Raw genomic sequence first — 19,106 nt, forward strand, 5'->3', positions numbered from 1 at the left:
CAAGGGGGCGCTATGGCGAAGGTCAACGCGTTAGGCCTCGTAACTGCCACGCCCTGATAGCTAGAGCAAAAATTCTTGCATTATATGATTCCTTGGTTAATGGCAAATCAAAAAGGTCAATAGAACCACTAAGCTCCGCCCACTTAGATTTTTTGCTATTTAGCATAATATGCAAAACCTACTTTTGAGAACTTGTCCTAGGGTCATTGAGCAATCCTGTCATATTTGGTGTCAAACAACTCAGCAGAGTCCCAACCTCAATAATTATCAAAAAAATTGTGAAATTTGTAAACAATATGGCCGCCATATGCAAATTAATCTTACCGTGGCACACCCAAATTTACTCTAACAGCTGTAACTTTTGAATGCTTAAACCTACACTAATGCCACTTTAGAGCTTTGATGCCTACATGATTCTGAGGTAGCCCGTCAATCTGTGTAGACATACGCCTCCAGGGGGCGGAGCCAAAGCTAAAAATCTTTTTCTCAGGAACCATACAAGCTATGAAGCTCTCCTTTGACATGTATCATCTATGGCCTATGTCCTAATGTTTCACAGAAGGAAAATTTGATATGCAAATTTTTGCGATCGTTATTAGCCAATAAGATTCCAGCAAGCTTTTGACATGCTAAACAATGACCAATCAGGACGATACTTATACCCTACATGTATCTCAGGGCCTTCTATCATCCATTAAAATATGGCGTTGATTGGCCTCAAGGGGGCGCTATAGCAGGAAATCAGTTATATCTAAAGGTACAAGTGGCCTAGGCTTGTTATTCTTTTTTAGTTGTATACTTTGCTGTAGCCTTTACAACTTTGTAATTACATGTATTTACCAAAAATGTAAAGATTTTCATCAGTGGCCAAAAGAGTAAAAATTGCTCTTTTCGAACTTGTCTTTAACTCCTTAATCAATCAAAACAAATTTGGTCTTGATGCAATCTTGAGACCCTGTAGGTAAATAATTATCAAAAAAATCTTGACAATTTAACTACTTGAGGCCCATAAACCTTGATCAAACATGTACGTGAAAGCCTTTTCAGAGTTATTTGGCCAAAACTCTGTCAAAGTTTAAAACATGCCAAAACTGTTGAAGCTACTAATTAACAATGACATTTGAAGTACATGTGCCAAGTATGAGCCAAATAAGTCTTGAGTAGGCTCTACAGTGAAAAAATAACTATTTTCAATTTATTCTATTTATCGCCATTTTCCAACCTAAATGGACAGAAGACAGGAACCTTTCACCCTATCAACACACAAATTTATACACATATATAGACTGATAATCTGATCTTGATTGCAAAGTTTCAGCCAAATCGGACATGTTTTGCCTCTACAACGGCTGGAAAACTACAGCGATTTTGTAGGCCTCAAGCCTGTATTATCGCTTTTTTCAAATCTAAATGGACAGAAGTCAGGAACCTTAGACCCTATTGACACAGAAATTTACATACATGTATAGACTGATATTGTGATCCTGATTGCAAATTTTGAGCCAAATCAGATATTTTTTGCCTCTAATATGGCCAAAGAGCAACAGCCATTTTGTAGGCCATAAGCCTGTATCATCACTTTTTTCAAACCTAAATGGTCAGAAGTCAGGAACCTTTGACCCTATCAACACACAAATTTACATACATGTATATACAGACAACTTGATCATGAGTACCAATTTGGAGCCCAATCGGACTTTTCTTCTCTTTTTAATAAATAGAAACACACTGATAGGGAATGTTCTGTCTTTTTGATAGAGTGATAGATTTCCAGCAGGTTATATGTGGTCTCTTGCTGCGCTCTGGTGGTCATTTGGTGAAACAGCTACAGGTGAATTATTCTAAATTAAAGCTCTGCTGAACTTATTCAATCTTGCTTGTCTTGCTTAATTGAACATATTTATCCTTCTTGTTCATGCTGGTCAGCCGCCTGGGTCATTCTTGTTTATGCTCCACCCACTTAATTTTTTTTTAAATTTGCATAATATGCAAAACCTACTTTTGAGATCTTGTCCTTGGATCCTTGACCAATCATGACATGTTTGGTGTCAAACAGTTCAGCAGAGCTTACTCCTCAATAATTATAAAAAAAAATCTTTACATTTATAAACAATATGGCCGCCATATGCAAATGAGTTCTACCATGGTGCAGTAAAATGTCTTTAACACTTATAACTTTTGAATGCTTAACCTGACACTAATACCACTTCAGTCCTTTGATCATTACATGATTCTCAGATACCCTGTCAGTTCAAGTAGACATACACCCCCCCCCCAGGGGGCGGGGCCAATGCTCGATAGCTGTTTCTCTAGAACCATACAAGCTATCAAGGTCATCCTAGCCAATTATCATCTATGGCCCATGCACTAATGGTACACCAAATGAAAATTTGATATGGACACTTTTGTGGTCACTATTAGCCAATCACATTCCAGCAAGCTTTTAACAGGTGGAATGTTAATCAGGTCAAAACTTATATACTATATACGGGTTATTTATATGCCCTTTTTATGCCTTGTGTTTTTTCAATTTAAGAACTGAATTTGTTTCACCAAATGCCCACTAGAGTGCAGTAAGACACCACATAAAACCTGATGAACACTACAGCTCAATTTATCAATGCTTTTCAACTAGTTTACTCACACCACTCATCTAGCATTGCCATTATGGTCTTTATGGTCACGCTGGTCACCCAGCTTGGTTATGCTGGCCATCCAGCTTGGTCATGCTGGCCATTCACATTGGTCATTATGGTCCTGCTGGTCATTCAGCTTTGTCCTCATAGTAATGGTGGTCTTCCAGCTTGGTCATACTGGCCAACCACCTTTGCTATGCTGGTCATCCAGTTTGGTCATTATGGTCTTCCAGCTTGGTCAATATGGTCAACAAGTTTGTCATCCAGATTAGTCATGCTGGTAATCTTCACGGTCATGCTGGTCATCCTCATCCAGTTTGGCGATACCGGTCAACCGGCAACATGTTTTAAGCCTAACTGGCCTCCAGGGGTCTCTTTGCCTGTAACGCTCGAACCCCGTAAATCGCCGCTTGCGGCTATATTTATTATTATTATTATAGTTCTTATTCTTTTTCTGCCATAGAAGTGATTGGGCAGAAGAAACCGTAAGGCCTACAGGGCTGAGACTTGGTCATATGGTAGTACTTCTCACCGCTACTCAGTTTCAAAAGATGAGCCCGATCGGCCTCAAGGGGGCGCTATGGCGAAGGTCAACGCGTTTGGCCTCGTAACTCCCACGCCCTGATAGCTAAAGCAAAAATTCTTGCATTATATGATTCCTTGGTTAATGGCAAATCAAAAAGGTCAATAGAACCACTACGCTCCGCCCACTTAGATTTTTTGCTATTTAGCATAATATGCAAAACCTACTTTTGAGAACTTGTCCTAGGGTCATTGACCAATCCTGTCATATTTGGTGTCAAACAACTCAGCAGAGTCCCAAACTCAATAATTATCGAAAAAATTGTGAAATTTGTAAACAATATGGCCACCATATGCAAATTAACCTTACCGTGGCACACCTAAATTTACTCTAACAGCTGTAACTTTTGAATGCTTAAACCTACACTAATGCCACTTTACGAATTTGATGGCAACATGATTCTGAGGTACCACCTCAATCTGTGTAGACATACGCCCCCAGGGGGCGGAGCCAAAGCTAAAAATCTGTTTCTCAGGAACCGTACAAGCTATGAAGCTCTCCTTTGGCATGTATCATCTATGGCCTATGTCCTAATGTTTTACAGAAGGAAAATTTGATATGCAAATTTTTGCGATCGTTATTAGCCAATCAGATTCCAGCAAGCTTTTGCCAGGCTAAACAATGACCAACCAGGACGATACTTATACCCTACATGTATCTCAGGGCCTTCTATCATGCATTAAAATATGGCGTTGATTGGCCTCAAGGGGGCGCTATAGCAGAAAATCAGTTATATCTAAAGGTACAAGTGGCCTAGGCTTGTTATTCTTTTTTAGTTGCATACTGTGCTGTAGCCTTTACAACTTTGTAATTACATATTTTTACCAAAAATGCAAAGATTTTCATCAGTGGCCAAAAGAGTAAAAATTGCTCTTTTCGAACTTGTCTTTAAGTCCTTAATCAATCAAAACAAATTTGGTCTTGATGCAATCTTGAGACCCTGTAGGTAAATAATTATCAAAAAAATCTTGACATTTTAACTATTTGAGGCCCATAAACCTTGATCAAACATGTACGTGAAAGCCTTTTCAGAGTTATTTGGCCAAAACTCTGTCAAAGTTTAAAACATGCCAAAACTGTTGAAGCTACTAATTAACAATGACATTTGAAGTACATGTGCCAAGTATGAGCCAAATAAGTCTTCAGTAGGCTCTACAGTGAAAAAATAACTATTTTCAATTTATTCTATTTATCGCTATTTTCCAACCTAAATGGACAGAAGACAGGAAACTTTCACCCTATCAACACACAAATTTATACACATATATAGACTGATAATCTGATCTTGATTGCAAATTTTCAGCCAAATCGGACATGTTTTGCCTCTACAACGGCTGGAAAACTACAGCGATTTTGTAGGCCTCAAGCCTGTATTATCGCTTTTTTCAAACCTAAATGGACAGAAGTCAGGAACCTTTGACCCTATTGACACAGAAATTGACATACATATATAGACTGATATTGTGATCTTGATTGCAAATTTTGAGCCAAATCAGATATTTTTTGCCTCTAATATGGCCAAAGAGCAACAGCCATTTTGTAGGCCATAAGCCTGTATTATCGCTTTTTTCAAGCCTAAATGGACAGAAGTCAGGAACCTTTGACCCTATCAACACACAAATTTACACACATATATATACAGACGACTTGATCATGAGAACCAATTTTGAGCCCAATCGGACTTTTCCTCTCTTTGTAATAAATAGAAACACACTGATAGGGAATGTTCTGTCTTACTTATAGAGTGATAGATTTCCAGCAGGTTATATGTGGTCTCTTGCTGCGCTCTGGTGGTCATTTGGTGAAACAGCTACAGGTGAATTATTCTAAATTAAAGCTCTGCTGAACTTATTTAATCTTGCTTGTCTTGCTTAATTGAACATATTTATCCTTCTTGGTCATGCTACTCAGCCACCTGGGTCATTCTTGTTTATGTTCCACCCACTTAATTTTTTTTTTATTTGCATAATATGCAAAACTTACTTTTGAGATCTTGTCCTTGGATCCTTGACCAATCATGACATGTTTGGTGTCAAACAGTTCAGCAGAGCTTACTCCTCAATAATTATTAAAAAAATCTTTACATTTATAAACAATATGGCCGCCATATGCAAATGAGTTCAACCATGGTGCAGTAAAATGTCTTTAACACTTATAACTTTTGAATGCTTAACCTGACACTAATACCACTTCAGTCCTTTGATCATTACATGATTCTCAGATACCCTGTCAGTTTAAGTAGACATACACCCCCCCAGGGGGCGAGGCCAATGCTCGATAGCTGTTTCTCTAGAACCATACAAGCTATCAAGGTCATCCTAGCCAATTATCATCTATGGCCCATGCACTAATGGTACACCAAATGAAAATTTGATACGGACACTTTTGTGGTCACTATTAGCCAATCACATTCCAGCAAGCTTTTAACAGGCGGAATGTTAATCAGGTTAAAACTTATATACTATATACGGGTTATTTATATGCCCTTTTTATGCCTTGTGTTTTTTCAATTTAAGAACTGAATTTGTTTCACCAAATGCGCACTAGAGTGCAGTAAGACACCACATAAAACCTGATGAACACTACAGCTCAATTTATCAATGCTTTTCAACTAGTTTACTCACACCACTCATCTAGCATTGCCTTTATGGTCTTTATGGTCACGCTGGTCACCCAGCTTGGTTATGCTGGCCATCCAGCTTGGTCATGCTGGCCATTCACATTGGTCATTATGGTCCTGCTGGTCATTCAGCTTTGTCCTCATAGTAATGGTGGTCTTCCAGCTTGGTCATACTGGCCAACCACCTTTGCCATGCTGGTCATCCAGTTTGGTCATTATGGTCTTCCAGCTTGGTCAATATGGTCAACAAGTTTGTCATCCAGATTAGTCATGCTGGTAATCTAGCTTGGTCTTCACGGTCATGCTGGTCATCCTCATCCAGTTTGGCGATGCCGGTCAACCGGCAACATGTTTTAAGCCTAACTGGCCTCCAGGGGTCTCTTTGCCCGTAACGCTCGAACCCCGTAAATCGCCGCTTGCGGCTATATTTATTATAGTTCTTATTCTTTTTCTGCCATAGAAGTGATTGGGCAGAAGAAACCGTAAGGCCTACAGGGCTGAGACTTGGTCATATGGTAGTACTTCTCACCGCTACTCAGATTCAAAAGATGAGCCCGATCGGCCTCAAGGGGGCGCTATGGCGAAGGTCAACGCGTTTGGCCTCGTAACTCCTACGCCCTGATAGCTAGAGCAAAAATTCTTGCATTATATGATTCCTTGGTTAATGGCAAATCAAAAAGGTCAATAGAACCACTAAGCTCCGCCCACTTAGATTTTTTGCTATTTAGCATAATATGCAAAACCTACTTTTGAGAACTTGTCCTAGGGTCATTGACCAATCCTGACATGTTTGGTGTCAAACAACTCAGCAGAGTCCCAACCTCAATAATTATCGAAAAAATTGAGAAATTTTTAAACAATATGGCCGCCATATGCAAATTAATCTTACCGTGGCACACCCAAATTTACTCTAACAGCTGTAACTTTTGAATGCTTAAACCTACACTAATGCCACTTTACAACTTTGATGCCAACATGATTCTGAGGTAGCCCGTCAATCTGTGTAGACATACGCCCCCAGGGGGCGGAGCCAAAACTAAAAATCTGTTTCTCAGGAACCGTACAAGCTATGAAGCTCTCCTTTGGCATGTATCATCTATGGCCTATGTCCTAATGTTTTACAGAAGGAAAATTTGATATGCAAATTTTTGCGATCGTTATTAGCCAATCAGTTTCCAGCAAGCTTTTGACAGGCTAAACAATGACCAATCAGGACGATACTTATACCCTACATGTATCTCAGGGCCTTCTATCATCCATTAAAATATGGCGTTGATTGGCCTCAAGGGGGCGCTATAGCAGAAAATCAGTTATATCTAAAGGTAAAAGTGGCCTAAGCTTGTTATTCTTTTTTAGTTGTATACATTGCTGTAGCCTTTACAACTTTGTAATTACATATGTTTACCAAAAATGCAAAGATTTTCATCAGTGGCCAAAAGAGTAAAAGTTTCTCTTTTCGAACTTGTCTTTAAGTCCTTAATCAATCAAAACAAATTTGGTCTTGATGCAATCTTGAGACCCTGTAGGTAAATAATTATCAAAAAAATCTTGACATTTTAACTATTTGAGGCCCATAAACCTTGATCAAACATGTACGTGAAAGCCTTTTCAGAGTTATTTGGCCAAAACTCTGTCAAAGTTTAAAAAATGCCAAAACTGTTGAAGCTACTAATTAACAATGACATTTGAAGTACATGTGCCAAGTATGAGCCAAATAAGTCTTCAGTAGGCTCTACAGTGAAAAAATAACTATTTTCAATTTATTCTATTTATCGCTATTTTCCAACCTAAATGGACAGAAGACAGGAACCTTTCACCCTATCAACACATAAATTTATACACATATATAGACTGATAATCTGATCTTGATTGCACATTTTCAGCCAAATCGGACATGTTTTGCCTCTACAACGGCTGGAAAACTACAGCGATTTTGTAGGCCTCACGCCTGTATTATCGCTTTTTTCAAATCGAAATGGACAGAAGTCAGGAACCTTTGACCCTATTGACACAGAAATTGACATACATATATAGACTGATATTGTGATCCTGATTGCAAATTTTGAGCCAAATCAGATATTTTTAGCCTCTAATATGGCCAAAGAGCAACAGCCATTTTGTAGGCCATAAGCATGTATTATCACTTTTTTCAAACCTAAATGGTCAGAAGTCAGGAACCTTTGACCCTATCAACACACAAATTTACATACATGTATATACAGACCACTTGATCATGAGTACCAATTTGGAGCCCAATCGGACTTTTCTTCTCTTTTTAATAAATAGAAACACACTGATAGGGAATGTTCTGTCTTACTTATACAGTGATAGATTTCCAGCAGGTTATATGTGGTCTCTTGCTGCGCTCTGGTGGTCATTTGGTGAAACAGCTACAGGTGAATTATTCTAAATTAAAGCTCTGCTGAACTTATTTAATCTTGCTTGTCTTGCTTAATTGAACATATTTATCCTTCTTGTTCATGCTGGTCAGCCCCCTGGGTCATTCTTGTTTATGCTCCACCCACTTATTTTTTTTTATAAATTTGCATAATATGCAAAAAATACTTTTGAGATCTTGTCCTTGGATCCTTGACCAATCATGACATGTTTGGTGTCAAACAGTTCAGCAGAGCTTACTCCTCAATAATTATTAAAAAAATCTTTACATTTATAAACAATATGGCCGCCATATGCAAATGAGTTCTACCATGGTGCAGTAAAATGTCTTTAACACTTATAACTTTTGAATGCTTAACCTGAAACTAATACCACTTCAGTCCTTTGATCATTACATGATTCTCAGATACCCTGTCAGTATAAGTAGACATACACCCCCCCAGGGGGCGGGGCCAATGCTCGATAGCTGTTTCTCTAGAACCATACAAGCTATCAAGGTCATCCTAGCCAATTATCATCTATGGCCCATGCACTAATGGTACACCAAATGAAAATTTGATATGGACACTTTTGTGGTCACTATTAGCCAATCACATTCCAGCAAGCTTTTAACAGGCGGAATGTTAATCAGGTCAAAACTTATATACTATATACGGGTTATTTATATGCCCTTTTTATGCCTTGTGTTTTTTCAATTTAAGAACTGAATTTGTTTCACCAAATGCCCACTAGAGTGCAGTAAGACACCACATAAAACCTGATGAACACTACAGCTCAATTTATCAATGCTTTTCAACTAGTTTACTCACACCACTCATCTAGCATTGCCATTATGGTCTTTATGGTCACGCTGGTCACCCAGCTTGGTTATGCTGGCCATCCAGCTTGGTCATGCTGGCCATTCACATTGGTCATTATGGTCCTGCTGGTCATTCAGCTTTGTCCTCATAGTAATGGTGGTCTTCCAGCTTGGTCATACTGGCCAACCACCTTTGCCATGCTGGTCATCCAGTTTGGTCATTATGGTCTTCCAGCTTGGTCAATATGGTCAACAAGTTTGTCATCCAGATTAGTCATGCTGGTAATCTAGCTTGGTCTTCACGGTCATGCTGGTCATCCTCATCCAGTTTGGCGATGCCGGTCAACCGGCAACATGTTTTAAGCCTAACTGGCCTCCAGGGGTCTCTTTGCCTGTAACGCTCGAACCCCGTAAATCGCCGCTTGCGGCTATATTTATTATTATTATAGTTCTTATTCTTTTTCTGCCATAGAAGTGATTGGGCAGAAGAAACCGTAAGGCCTACGGGGCTGAGACTTGGTCATATGGTAGTACTTCTCACCGCTACTCAGATTCAAAAGATGAGCCCAATCGGCCTCAAGGGGGCGCTATGGCGAAGGTCAACGCGTTTGGCCTCGTAACTCCTACGCCCTGATAGCTAGAGCAAAAATTCTTGCATTATATGATTCCTTGGTTAATGGCAAATCAAAAAGGTCAATAGAAACACTAAGCTCCGCCCACTTAGATTTTTTGCTATTTAGCATAATATGCAAAACCTACTTTTGAGAACTTGTCCTAGGGTCATTGACCAATCCTGTCATATTTGGTGTCAAACAACTCAGCAGAGTCCCAACCTCAAAAATTATCGAAAAAATTGTGAAATTTGTAAACAATATGGCCGCCATATGCAAATTAATCTTACCGTGGCACACCCAAATTTACTCTAACAGCTGTAACTTTTGAATGCTTAAACCTACACTAATGCCACTTTACAACTTTGATGCCAACATGATTCTGAGGTAGCCCGTCAATCTGTGTAGACATACGCCCCCAGGGGGCGGAGCCAAAGCTAAAAATCTGTTTCTCAGGAACCGTACAAGCTATGAAGCTCTCCTTTGACATGTATCATCTATGGCCTATGTCCTAATGTTTTACAGAAGGAAAATTTGATATGCAAATTTTTGCAATCGTTATTAGCCAATCAGATTCCAGCAAGCTTTTGACAGGCTAAACAATGACCAATCAGGACGATACTTATACCCTTCATGTATCTCAGGGCCTTCTATCATCCATTAAAATATGGCGTTGATTGGCCTCAAGGGGGCGCTATAGCAGAAAATCAGTTATATCTAAAGGTACAAGTGGCCTAGGCTTGTTATTCTTTTTTAGTTTTATACTTTGCTGTAGCCTTTACAACTTTGTAATTACATATGTTTACCAACAATGCAACGATTTTCATCAGTGGCCAAAAGAGTAAAAATTGCTCTTTTCGAACTTGTCTTTAAGTCCTTAATCAATCAAAAGAAATTTGGTCTTGATGCAATCTTGAGACCCTGTAGGTAAATAATTATCAAAAAAATCTTGACATTTTAACTATTTGAGGCCCATAAACCTTGATCAAACATGTACGTGAAAGCCTTTTCAGAGTTATTTGGCCAAAACTCTGTCAAAGTTTAAAACATGCCAAAACTGTTGAAGCTACTAATTAACAATGACATTTGAAGTACATGTGCCAAGTATGAGCCAAATAAGTCTTCAGTAGGCTCTACAGTGAAAAAATAACTATTTTCAATTTATTCTATTTATCGCTATTTTCCAACCTAAATGGACAGAAGACAGGAACCTTTCACCCTATCAACACACAAATTTATACACATATATAGACTGATAATCTGATCTTGATTGCAAATTTTCAGCCAAATCGGACATGTTTTGCCTCTACAACGGCTGGAAAACTACAGCGATTTTGTAGGCCTCAAGCCTGTATTATCGCTTTTTTCAAATCGAAATGGACAGAAGTCAGGAACCTTTGACCCTATCGACACAGAAATTGACATACGTATATAGACTGATATTGTGATCCTGATTGCAAATTTTGAGCCAAATCAGATATTTTTTGCCTCTAATATGGCCAAAGAGCAACAGCCATTTTGTAGGCCATAAGCCTGTATTATCACTTTTTTCAAACCTAAATGGTCAGAAGTCAGGAACCTTTGACCCTATCAACACACAAATTTACATACATGTATATACAGACCACTTGATCATGAGTACCAATTTGGAGCCCAATTGGACTTTTCTTCTCTTTTTAATAAATAGAAACACACTGATAGGGAATGTTCTGTCTTTCTGATAGAGTGATAGATTTCCAGCAGGTTATATGTGGTCTCTTGCTGCGCTCTGGTGGTCATTTGGTGAAACAGCTACAGGTGAATTATTCTAAATTAAAGCTCTGCTGAACTTATTCAATCTTGCTTGTCTTGCTTAATTGAACATATTTATCCTTCTTGTTCATGCTGGTCAGCCGCCTGGGTCATTCTTGTTTATGCTCCACCCACTTATTTTTTTTTTAAATTTGCAGAATATGCAAAACCTACTTTTGAGATCTTGTCCTTGGATCCTTGACCAATCATGACATGTTTGGTGTCAAACAGTTCAGCAGAGCTTACTCCTCAATAATTATTTAAAAAATCTTTACATTTATAAACAATATGGCCGCCATATGCAAATGAGTTCTACCATGGTGCAGTAAAATGTCTTTAACACTTATAACTTTTGAATGCTTAACCTGACACTAATACCACTTCAGTCCTTTGATCATTACATGATTCTCAGATACCCTGTCAGTTTAAGTAGACATACACCCCCCCAGGGGGCGGGGCCAATGCTCGATAGCTGTTTCTCTAGAACCATACAAGCTATCAAGGTCATCCTAGCCAATTATCATCTATGGCCCATGCACTAATGGTACACCAAATGAAAATTTGATATGGACACTTTTGTGGTCACTATTAGCCAATCACATTCCAGCAAGCTGTTGACAGGCAGAATGTTTATCAGGTCAAAACTTATACACTATATATGGGTTATTTATATGCCTTTTTTATGCCTTGTGTTTTTTTTTATTTAAGAACTGAAGTTGTTTCACCAAATGCCCACTAGAGTGCAGCAAGACACCACATAAAACCTGATGAACACTACAGCTCAATTTATCAATGCTTTTCAACTAGTTTACTCACACCACTCATCTAGCATTGTCATTATGGTCTTTATGGTCACGCTGGTCACCTAACTTGGTTATGCTGCCCATCCAGCTAGGTCATTCTGGTCATTCACATTGGTCATTATGGTCCTGCTGGTCATTCAGCTTTGTCATCATAGCAATGCTGGTCATCCAGCTTGGTCATACTGGCCAAACACCTTTGCCATGCTGGTCATCCAGTTTGGTGATGCCAGTCAACCAGCAACATGTTTTAAGCCTAACTGGCCTCCAGGGGCCTCTTTGTCTGTAACGCTCGAACCCCGTAAATCGCCGCTTGCGGCTATATTTATTATTATTATTATTCTTTTTCTCCTGTAAAAACAGTTGTGCAGCCTAAACCGTAAGTCATAGAGAAATGAAACTTGGTAGGTAGATGTAGGATCAGTGCATCTCGGTGGACAACAAAAATGGCACCGATTGGTCAAGTGGTGGCGCTATAAACAAGGAAATTCATTTTTCACAATTTTCTCAATAACTCAAAAACCATAAGACCTACATTCAAAATTCTTTTTTTGATGGATTCCTTGGGTCAATACCAACAACTTTCCAATTTGGACCATGCACTTCCGTCTATATAGATTTTGTGCTAATTTGCATAATATGCAAAACCTACTTTTGCAAACTAGTCCTAGGAATTTTGACCAATCCTGGCATGTTTGGTATCAAAACACTCGTGAGAGCATGCGCTTCAATATTCATTAAGAAAAAGTTGAAATATGTAAACAATATGGCCACCATATGCAAATTAGTCCTTCCGGATATATGCCCCGTTCACTTCAAGAGGTAAATTTGGAGCACTGTTTCTCAGCAACCGTGCAACCTAGCAAGTTGAAACTTTGCATGCAGAATCTATCATACAGCCTCTAAAGGATGTTCAAAGGGCAACTTAATCAATCAACATGGCTGAACACCATCAGCCAATCAGCATTCAGCAGACATTTTGGCAGGCTGAATGTTGCCCAATCTGGATGATATTTGGCAGTCATGTTCAGGTGGAGACACTGTAGTGACCTGCAAAGTGCTGAAACAATCCGCCCACTGGGGGGCGCTGTTCCAAAAAAACGAGTATATGTCAATCATGCTGTACTATTTTGACATCTAATTGTTTTTGCCATATTTAGTACAGTGGCTCTGACAAATTTCTCAATACAACTATGTTTAAAAAGTGCTTTGTTCATTCATAATTGCTAATTGTTTGAAAATAGCTATATTGAAACTACTCTCTGGATATTTGGCCTATCACCTCCATTTCAGTCTTGCTGCACACTGTAGAGTCTCTAGGTAAATGTTCATTAAAAACATTTGTGAAACTTTCACATACAATACTCTCCAGGCATCAAGCAATCTGTGCGTCCTTGGAATTTCTAACCTAAATTGCTGTAACTCTGCAGTATTTGCTGTAATCTCACAATGTTAAAGACCTCTGTACAATATCACTCTGATGAAGCGCCATTTAATACAGAACTAGATTAAGAATAACTTGACATTACATGTCATATCAGAACATTCACTCCTTTGTGCCTCTTCTCAACATTAATAACAGGTGAAAGACTTTTGATCATTTTAAATGTGACAGAATGTCTCCAATTGTGTTAGACCTTCTTACACATCACCATCCTATGCTCTAGTAGGCACCATTGTGCTAGTTGGTGCTTGATGAAGCGCCATTTAATTCAGAACTAGATTTATAATAACTTCGTAATTACATGTCATATCAGAACATTCACTCCTTTGTGTTAATTTAAACTTGTTTGGTCAAACATTTCAGCTTGTTCTGCAAAGGTTCAAAGGTCAATCTGAATACCACTTTGTGAACATTCTGGTTGAAGCCACCTGATCAATACCAATAACATGTAGACACCTTTTGACTAGTTCTAACTCACTTAATGAATATCCTACAAAGTTCACTAGATTTACATGTGAATTTAAGCACTGATCAGGTTGAAAGGCCTCTGCTCAACATTAATAACAGGTGAAAAACTTGATAATTTCTAAATGTGACAGGGCATCTCCAATCATATTAGACCTTCTTACACATCACCATTCAATGCTCCAGTAGGCACCATTGTGCAAGTTGGTGCTTGAACCCGATGATTGCCGCTTGCGGCTATATTTTTTCTTTATTTTCACTTTTACTCTATTATAGTGTTCTCCATTGAAGTTTAGTATAGATTTAAGTGGTAAAATACTGCAGTTCTGTGTGTTTTCCCTCTGATTCATGATCTTTTGTGTTGTGCTGTGATGTTTTTGTCTCAGGTGCGAATTTTGCAGGCGGTAGTTAAGGATAAAGATGTGCGGTTTCAGGAGCAGATTCTAAAGCATGAAGAAGAGCTTGTCCAGCTGTCCAGCCAGGCCTCAAATGAAGGGGAACTACAGCAGGTAACATTCAGTTAGTAGGTAAAGCATAGCTAATAAATTGCTTTTCAAAACGAAAAGTACATACAAGACTCCTTAAAATAGCTTTTATCATAGAACACAAGGTCTGTCTCCAGGTGGACACCTGGGTGGCCTAAAACATATACATACATGTTATAAGGCTAGATGTATCAAAAAAAGAAACCAAAAAAAAATGACATTTAAATATGATGGTTCAGTCTGTAATTATCTTCCTACCAAAGTTTTTTTTGGGACAGTTGTGCCAGGCTTTGTTTTGAATAAGGCTCACTACAGGGCAGCCTCATTTGCAAAGCAGAGGTCATTTACATATATCAGTCTTAAAGGCACAGTAACACAAACAGCATGTATAAAATTAAAAAGGATTAAGAGAGAAGAGAAAAAGATCTCCATAAAATCACTTCATCATTGTGCTCCATTAAATCACACAAACACAGAAAATGACTAATATGTGTTTTTGTACCTCCTGTTATACATGATGAGGTGCAGTATTAGTTCTCCTTGTGTAAAGCTGTAAATCTGTGTCTGTGCTTCTGCAGGCTCTGCGAGCATCACAGAGGCGGATCGAGGAGCTGGAAGAATCGCTGCGTTCTCGCTCTGAAGTTCTGGAGATGTTACAGCAGGAGCTAAACAGCGCAGACCAGCAGAAACAGGTACAAATAGATCTTCTTCAGTAAAACCTTTCTCTACCCTACTCTCTTCATAACCACACTAGTCATTAATAAGGTGTAACAAAACAGCTGAAATTAATTTATTGACACACAATTATACTACAGAATATTACAATATATACTGTTATAAATTTATATTTATGAATGTATTTATTAATGTATTTATATTTTAATATTTTACATACATTTACAAGACTTGTTCTAGCTTGCATGTTAGTTAGTTTACCCCAAATTAGTACAACCCATGAAAATATTGTTAAAATATTGTCTTTGTTTGACCAGCATTAAATGGGGGTGTAATAGTAGAGAAAAGTAATGGTTTGATTCACACCACTGTTTGGACCACAGGGTTTGTTAGCATTGTGGTGCAACAGGAAGAAAACACAGCAGTATATCTAAACCATTGTAGTTCCCCCATCCAACAGCTTACAGTGGCATGTACACTTGTGAAATTTCCATATTTACCCTAAGAGCATGTATCCTGTATTATCTGTCTGACTGCATGCATTGAACTGTTCAGTATACATTTCTGTACCATTACTGTCAATATATTTAGAGATTTAATATTTATTGTTCAAATAAAGAGCAAAAGTCCATATGTTCATAACTGAATATGTGGACTGTCTGTATCTTTCCTTTGAGCAGATCTTGACCACTCAGTTCCGGGAGATGGAGCTGGAGCTGACAGAATCCCACAGGCTCAGAGAAGAGGACAGAAAGCAGCTGGTCAGTTCTGAGCAACAGCTGGAGACCCTCAGAGCCAGTCTGGAAGCTTTAGAGAATGAACGAGAGCAGGCAGTCTCCTCTGTGGAAGCAGAACTGGTCAGGAGGAGCTCCGAGCTGGAGGAAGTGAGGGCAAGACTGGAGAGAGTGGAAAAGGAGCAGAGCGAGAGTGCGGAGAGCGAGAAGGAAGCAGAGGAGGGCATCAAGGCTGGTATGGAGGCTGAGCTGGCCAGCCTCAGAACGAGTTTGGAGGCTTCTGAGACACAGAGAGAGGAGGTGACCAGGACGCTGGAGGTGGAGGTGGAGAGGCGCGTAGCCGAGCTGAACCACCTACAGGAGAAGCTGGACACGGTGGATAGAGAGAGGGAGGAGGCATGGCAGGTCGAGAGGGAGGAGATAACCCGTCTGCAGGTGGAGATGAAATCTATGAGAGAACGTCTGGACGCTGGCAGAGAAGAGCAGGAAGCTGGAATGAAGGCCAAGCAGGCTCTGGAGAAGCTGTGGAGAGGGCTTCACTCTTTGACTGGAAGTGATGGAGAGGAAGAAGGGTCCATTCCTGTGGACCCTGCACAGGTACTTCCTGTTTTAGAAGCCCGACTGGACCACCTGAGAGAAGAACTGCAGGAGAGAGAGGGTCGCATGTCTCAGATCACACTCACCCTGGAGACCCTGCAAGGTAAAACAGTCAGTTAATAGATGGGATTGGAGAGTAAATGTGGAATACGGCATACACAAATTAGAAAATTTAAACAAGCAGTAACTGCTACGGTTGCCTGGTGCTGCTTTTAACCTTAATAGCTGAAGAGCAGAGTAATGTACAGACATCAAACAGCAGAACTTACCATACCTAACCAGCAAAGTAACATCATACTGATATCGGAAATCAGCCATTAGTTAATCTCAGAAAACAGTTAGCATCGCCACCTAATTGTTAGCCATGGCTAATTCGCCATTTTAACTTTATTATAAATGCCCCAGGGCAGAACATATAAGTGAAAAGTTGTATACTAAAACCATTGACTTTATTGTCTAAAATAATAAATATTTTTTGGGGGGAAATTATTAAGTAAACCTGTAATGTAATCAATAAGTTTTTTTGTTTTTTTTAATCGCCTGATAGGACTATTTAAAAACCTAAAAATCCAAAATTTGCTGAAAAAAATTGTATGACCCTAAATTAAATATTGCCCAAACAAAATAAGCTAGGCCATCCCCAGGGTGGAATACGGGAATGTAGTGTGCATTTACTTTGCAAATAACAGAGTTTAAACATAAATTAACTTTTTTCTCACCAGTTATTAGCATCAATGTTTTTTTGCAAGAAATTACTGTGACAGTTATAGTTAATGTTCAGAATATTATAAGACATAACACACCTGTATGTACAAGTGTGGATGTATTGTACTCAGATTGTAATGGTCAGTTATTTCTTTTAAGTACAACTAGATAAAAGCACTGCAGAAGGAGAGGAGGCAGTCAGCAGGATACAGCAACTAGAGCAACAACTCACCAGGCTACAGGTAAGTGTATCCACCACACTCATTGTTGAGTTAGTTAGTTAGTAATGTTTACGTAATTTTGGGCATTTATTCAGGAGTTCGTGACAATTTTCACATCAACAATTTGGGTTCGGACCAAACTGAAAAGTCAGAAATGTTTTTTTTTTGTGTATATTCCTGCTTAAGGCCAGTTTATAACTCTGCTTTAAATCTACAGTGTAGCCAATGCATACATTTCACACAGCCATTTTCCCTATAATATAGCCTATGCATACTCAATGCATAGCCATGTTCCCTATCTCACAGCCTATGCATACCCTACGCATAGCTATGTACCCTATGCTGTAGCCTATGCATAGCCTACGCATAGCCGCGTAGGCTAGTATAAACCACGAATGCAGAAGTATAAACGCTTATAGCAGTATCGGTCACTTAGAGAGGATACACTGTAGACAACACATTGACTTGACAGAGAAGTATAAACCAGCCTTTAAAGAATAACTTTTCCAGACGCAGATTAAACCTAGTCATAGGCTATATTTTCCTTTTAATAGAAAATCTCCACTCGAACTTCCTTGAAGTCAAATACTGGGTTTAATCCCTGTCTAGAAAACTGCCCCAAAATGGTTAAAATTAGAATTTGAGGTGCAGCACATCAGCTGCAGATTATTAGAACATGGGCAGAGTCTGTATTCTTTAAACCTCAGACATTAGTTTGGTTTAATTATAATTGTTGACGTGAACGAATCACCATGACCAGGTCTACAAACTTCTCTGATCCTTCAGAAGAAGAGTGTGAATGCAGAGGGTTGCTATTTATCATCCAATTAACCATTCAGTTTTATATTGTTTTAAGTTAAATGTGCATTTAGTTTACATATATTCTCAATATCAAATTAGATGAATATGTCCAGATCTTTAAATATGTTTGAAAGGCCTAATACCCTATTTTTATGTCTATGCTATACTATGTGGTGGATTTGTAGTATATGCTCGGGCAGCATGTCTGTATGTCTGCCACTTTTCCCCAAGTCAAGGTTAATGAAATGCCAGCGACTGTCTCTGGTCCACCGGGCAGACTGGTCACTCTTTAGCCTGAAAGGTCAGAGAGTCTGTAATCCTGTCCTCAGCGGTTATGGCTGCAATTTTTTTCTTTCCCTGACTGATCTCTCCCACAAATATGCTGATTATCATTATATATGATGAGCATATAATATATATATTCAACGGTTATATATAATTTTATATATTGTCTAATCATAACTGGGATGCTGGTATTTCTGAGGGTACCATGTGTTGTAAGTTGTAAGTGCTTGTGTTTCCCAGGTTCCCGATGAGTCACTGGGTGATCAGGTGACTGACCTGTCTGTGAGGGATTTGGATGGGGCAGACAGAGGTGAGGGCACTGGGCGCTCCTGTGTTTGTCTTTATACGTTGCAAGTTAACCAAGCAGACTTTGACCCTTTGGCCCAAGAAATAATTGTGATAAAGAATTTTCATATGGTCATTTTAAGACCATTTTATTCTAGTCTTAAAATGATAA

The 19,106-nt window shown here is 39.0% G+C and overlaps 1 protein-coding gene across 2 annotated transcripts in view; it reads left to right on the forward strand.

Moving 5' to 3' along the window:
- golgb1 (golgin B1) overlaps positions 1-19,106 on the forward strand; it is an 87,991-nt gene that overhangs the window by 51,703 nt on the left and 17,182 nt on the right. For both annotated transcript variants that reach the window (XM_022671465.2, XM_022671466.2), the window contains exons 6-10: positions 14,533-14,655; positions 15,210-15,323; positions 15,987-16,740; positions 17,502-17,584; positions 18,890-18,959. In XM_022671465.2, coding sequence (XP_022527186.2) covers positions 14,533-14,655; positions 15,210-15,323; positions 15,987-16,740; positions 17,502-17,584; positions 18,890-18,959 — 1,144 coding nt within the window. The remainder of the gene's footprint in view (positions 1-14,532; positions 14,656-15,209; positions 15,324-15,986; positions 16,741-17,501; positions 17,585-18,889; positions 18,960-19,106) is intronic.

Source organism: Astyanax mexicanus, chromosome 2, assembly GCF_023375975.1.
Source record: "Astyanax mexicanus isolate ESR-SI-001 chromosome 2, AstMex3_surface, whole genome shotgun sequence".
In the NCBI taxonomy this organism is placed as follows: domain Eukaryota; kingdom Metazoa; phylum Chordata; class Actinopteri; order Characiformes; family Acestrorhamphidae; genus Astyanax; species Astyanax mexicanus.